The sequence below is a fragment of the Myotis lucifugus genome, unplaced genomic scaffold (assembly GCF_000147115.1).
Source record: "Myotis lucifugus unplaced genomic scaffold, Myoluc2.0 scaffold_1013, whole genome shotgun sequence".
Classification (NCBI taxonomy): Eukaryota; Metazoa; Chordata; class Mammalia; order Chiroptera; family Vespertilionidae; genus Myotis; species Myotis lucifugus.
The window spans coordinates 30,789-34,111 of record NW_005872061.1 but is presented as its reverse complement, the minus strand read 5'-3'; the positions used below and the strand labels follow the sequence as shown (position 1 = coordinate 34,111).

Genomic DNA, 3,323 nt, shown 5'->3' with positions numbered 1-3,323 from the left:
TCAGATTTTCCAGTTGGAGGGCTCCTCTCCTCCTCTGTGATCTCCTGGCCCAGGGTCTGTGCCTCTCCAGGGCCCGAGTTTTTCTTCCTGGAGGATCTCAGTGTCTGTGCTTTCTCTATCCTCTGGAACATGATATATTTAGAAACAGAAGTCATGTCCCACTTAATATTTTGCCTGCAATAGAGCTGGTTGCTGCGGAGTCGTTGCTCATGGAATGTTTGGTGAAAAGACCCTAGAATCTTACAATCTGAGCTGTATCAGCCCCTCAGACATCCAGGGAGTTAGGGCATTTGTAGTTCAGAATCCTGAGGGGGGATTGGGGGACCCTGAATCTGCAGACCTCCTAGGGTCCAGAACCTTGTGAAATTCTGAGACTATGGAATATCTGAGGACCTGGCACCTAGGAGATGCCAATAAGTATTTGTGGGGTGGATAAGGGGCCAGGGAGATGTATGTGTGTGTATGGGTGGGTGGGTGGATGGATCATCATAAATCGAGTTAGCACAACTGACTCCTAGAACAGCCCCCTCCATAGGCTGAGGGACTGTTCTGGGTCCCCCATCCTATCAAGGTTCCCTTTGGTCATTTATCAGAGAATAACAGATCCCCAGAGGCTGGGCCATGAGAGAGGAGGGCCTCCCTGAGAAGGCAACCTTTGTTCAAAGACCCAAAGCAGGTAACAAAGGAAACTATGTGAACGTCTGGGGGGCAGAGTGTCCAGGCAGAGAGCAGCCCCTGCAAAGGTCCTGAGGCAGAAACGGGTGGGTGGGAGGTACCCAGCTGGCCAACTCACATCCTTCTCTCTCTCCCCCTCTGTTCCCCAGGATTACAAGAAGTTCTGGGCCGGCCTCCAGGGCCTCACTCTCTATTTCTACAAGAGCAACAGGGACTCCCAGGTAAGGATGCGAATGAGGGCTCAAGAGCTGGCCCATCCTTGACCCCCGGGACCAAGCAGAGGGCATGGGTGGCGTGGCCAAACCAGGGGGCCTGAGGGACCGCAGGTCTGGTGCTCAGACGCCTGCTTCTGTGCCCCCAGCACGTGGAGAAGATAGACCTCGGTGCCTCTGTGAAAGTCACAGATGAAGCTCCCTGCGGGAGCTCCCATGACCCTGGTATACATTTCAACCTCTTCGTCCGGAACCAGGAGATCAAATTCAGGGTAGGTCTCTTGGGGGGTGGGGGTGGGGCTGGCGGGAGAACCTGCTTCCCCATCACACCCACCGTTAACACACACCAGCAAGGAGTCACACAGAGTCTAACACTGGAGTGGTGATACTGGGCAAGTCACTTCATCTCTCTGGGCCTCAGTTTCCTCAACTGCAAAATGGGATAATATATATAAAGTACCCAGAACAAGATACAATTCACAAAGGTCACCACTGCCATCATTCAGTCTGCCAACAAACATTAATGAGCACCTAATATGTACCAGACCCTCCTGTAGTTGCACAGCAGTGAACAGACAATTCAAAACCCCTGCCCCTGTGGAGTCTACAGACACACAATCAACTATATCAATGTGTAAAATATATGGACTGGCAGATGGCAGTGGATGCTAGAGAGACAAGTTCTAAAGTGAAGGCAAAGGTCCTCAGACAGGACTATGCCTGGTGAGTTAGAGGAACAATGGCTGAAACAGAGTGAATGAGGGGAGGGAGGTAGGGAGAGTAAAGCTGGGAGGGGGCTGGGCAGTCATGCAGGGCTTGTGGGCACGAGAGACTGCTCTACCTGCTACCCTGAGGGGGGTGGGAGGCCTGGGAGGGTTTAAAGGATAAGGAGGTACATGATCTGAATTACTTTTTTAAATGTTGGTATAATAACATTCAAGAATAACAATCTGCCCAGCCGGGTGTAGCTCAGTGGTAGAGCATCGACCTAGGAATCAAGAGGTCACCGGTTCGATTCCCAGTCAGGGCATATGCCCAGGTTGCGGGCTTGATCCCCAGTGGGGGACGTGCAAGAAGCAGCCAATCAATGATTCTCTCTCATCATTGATGTTTCTATCTCTCTCTCCCTCTCCCTTCCTCTCTGAAATCAATAAAAATATGTTTTAAAAAATTAAAAAAAAAAGAATAACAATCCACATTAAAGGACTTATATTCAGACATCACCCTAAATTAACCTGCCTTAACTCATTTGATCTTCAAAACAGCCCTTGGAAACATGAATTGTTCAGTTCCTCACTCCCATTTCACAGATGAATAGACTGAGCCTAATCAACATGGACGTTTCCTTTCCTTCCCTCCAGGTGGAGAGCCTGGAGTCTCGGGAGATGTGGAAAGGCTTCATCCTGACAGTGGTGGAGGTCAGAGTGGTCCCCCCTGCCCCTCTCTCTCCTATTCCCCAGTAGTCCTCCTCAGAAACCCTCTTTTTCCTTTCCACTCTTCACTCCCCAAATAAGCCCCCAGAGCAGTGGTCGGCAAACTGCGGCCCCTTGAGCGTGGCTCTTCCACAAAATACCATGTGCGGGCACGCACGTACAGTGCGACTGAAACTCCGTGGGCACACTCAAGGGGCCAAAGAGCCGCATGTGGCTCGCGAGCCGCAGTTTGCCGACCACTGCCCTAGAGTCTCAAACAGGTCTCAAGCTGGCATTCTACAAACCCAATGTAGTCCATACCATGTTTTGTTTAGCCAACGAAGTGCTATTTTAAAAGTCAGCTACCATCACTTAAAAACCAGGATTTTAGTCAACATTCCTAATTGCTATTTTACTCATGTTTCCTACCTGACCCCTGCAGCCTGTAGCGTGAGACTACATTCTAGCACCTGCTCTGTCCTCCTCCCCATCACTGAAGTCTCTCTCCCTGCCTCCTCTCAAAACCTCTTTGCCCTTGAAGGGGTAGGGCAGCTCTGGAGCCCCCAGACCCAGGTTCCCATCTTGGCTCTGTCCACACTCTGCCTTCTGTGACATGGGCACAGCTACCCATCCCACAGCTGCCCTGATCGCCCCTCAGCTCCGTGTCCCGTCCAACCTCACTCTGCTGCCCGGACACCTGTACATGATGGCCGAGGCCTTGGCCAAAGAGGAGGCGCGTCGCGCGCTGGAGATGCCCTCGTGAGTGCCCCGCCTAGCAGAGGGGCTGCGGGGTGGGGGTGGTGTGAGTGGGGTGGGGGTGGGCTGTGAGTGGGGTCTCCGGTCCGGTCTTAAGTTGAATACAGGGCTGCATTCGTGCTGCAGCGGAGATTCGGTTCGGACTTGGTGTTTGGGGGCTGGTCTGGGCCTCCAGGGGCGGGTCTAGGTGCCTGGAGGACCGGACTGTGCGCTCTGGAAACGGAACCGGGGGCTGGGGCAGAGCAGGGTCTCCTGGAGGAGGGGGTGA

General features: G+C 52.8%; 1 protein-coding gene across 1 annotated transcript in view; it reads left to right on the top strand.

Moving 5' to 3' along the window:
• Window positions 1-3,323, top strand: part of STAP2 (signal transducing adaptor family member 2) — a 7,678-nt gene that overhangs the window by 1,343 nt on the left and 3,012 nt on the right. The window contains exons 2-6 of the mRNA XM_023747842.1: window positions 54-102; window positions 825-896; window positions 1,037-1,159; window positions 2,249-2,305; window positions 2,958-3,058. Coding sequence (XP_023603610.1) covers window positions 54-102; window positions 825-896; window positions 1,037-1,159; window positions 2,249-2,305; window positions 2,958-3,058 — 402 coding nt within the window. The remainder of the gene's footprint in view (window positions 1-53; window positions 103-824; window positions 897-1,036; window positions 1,160-2,248; window positions 2,306-2,957; window positions 3,059-3,323) is intronic.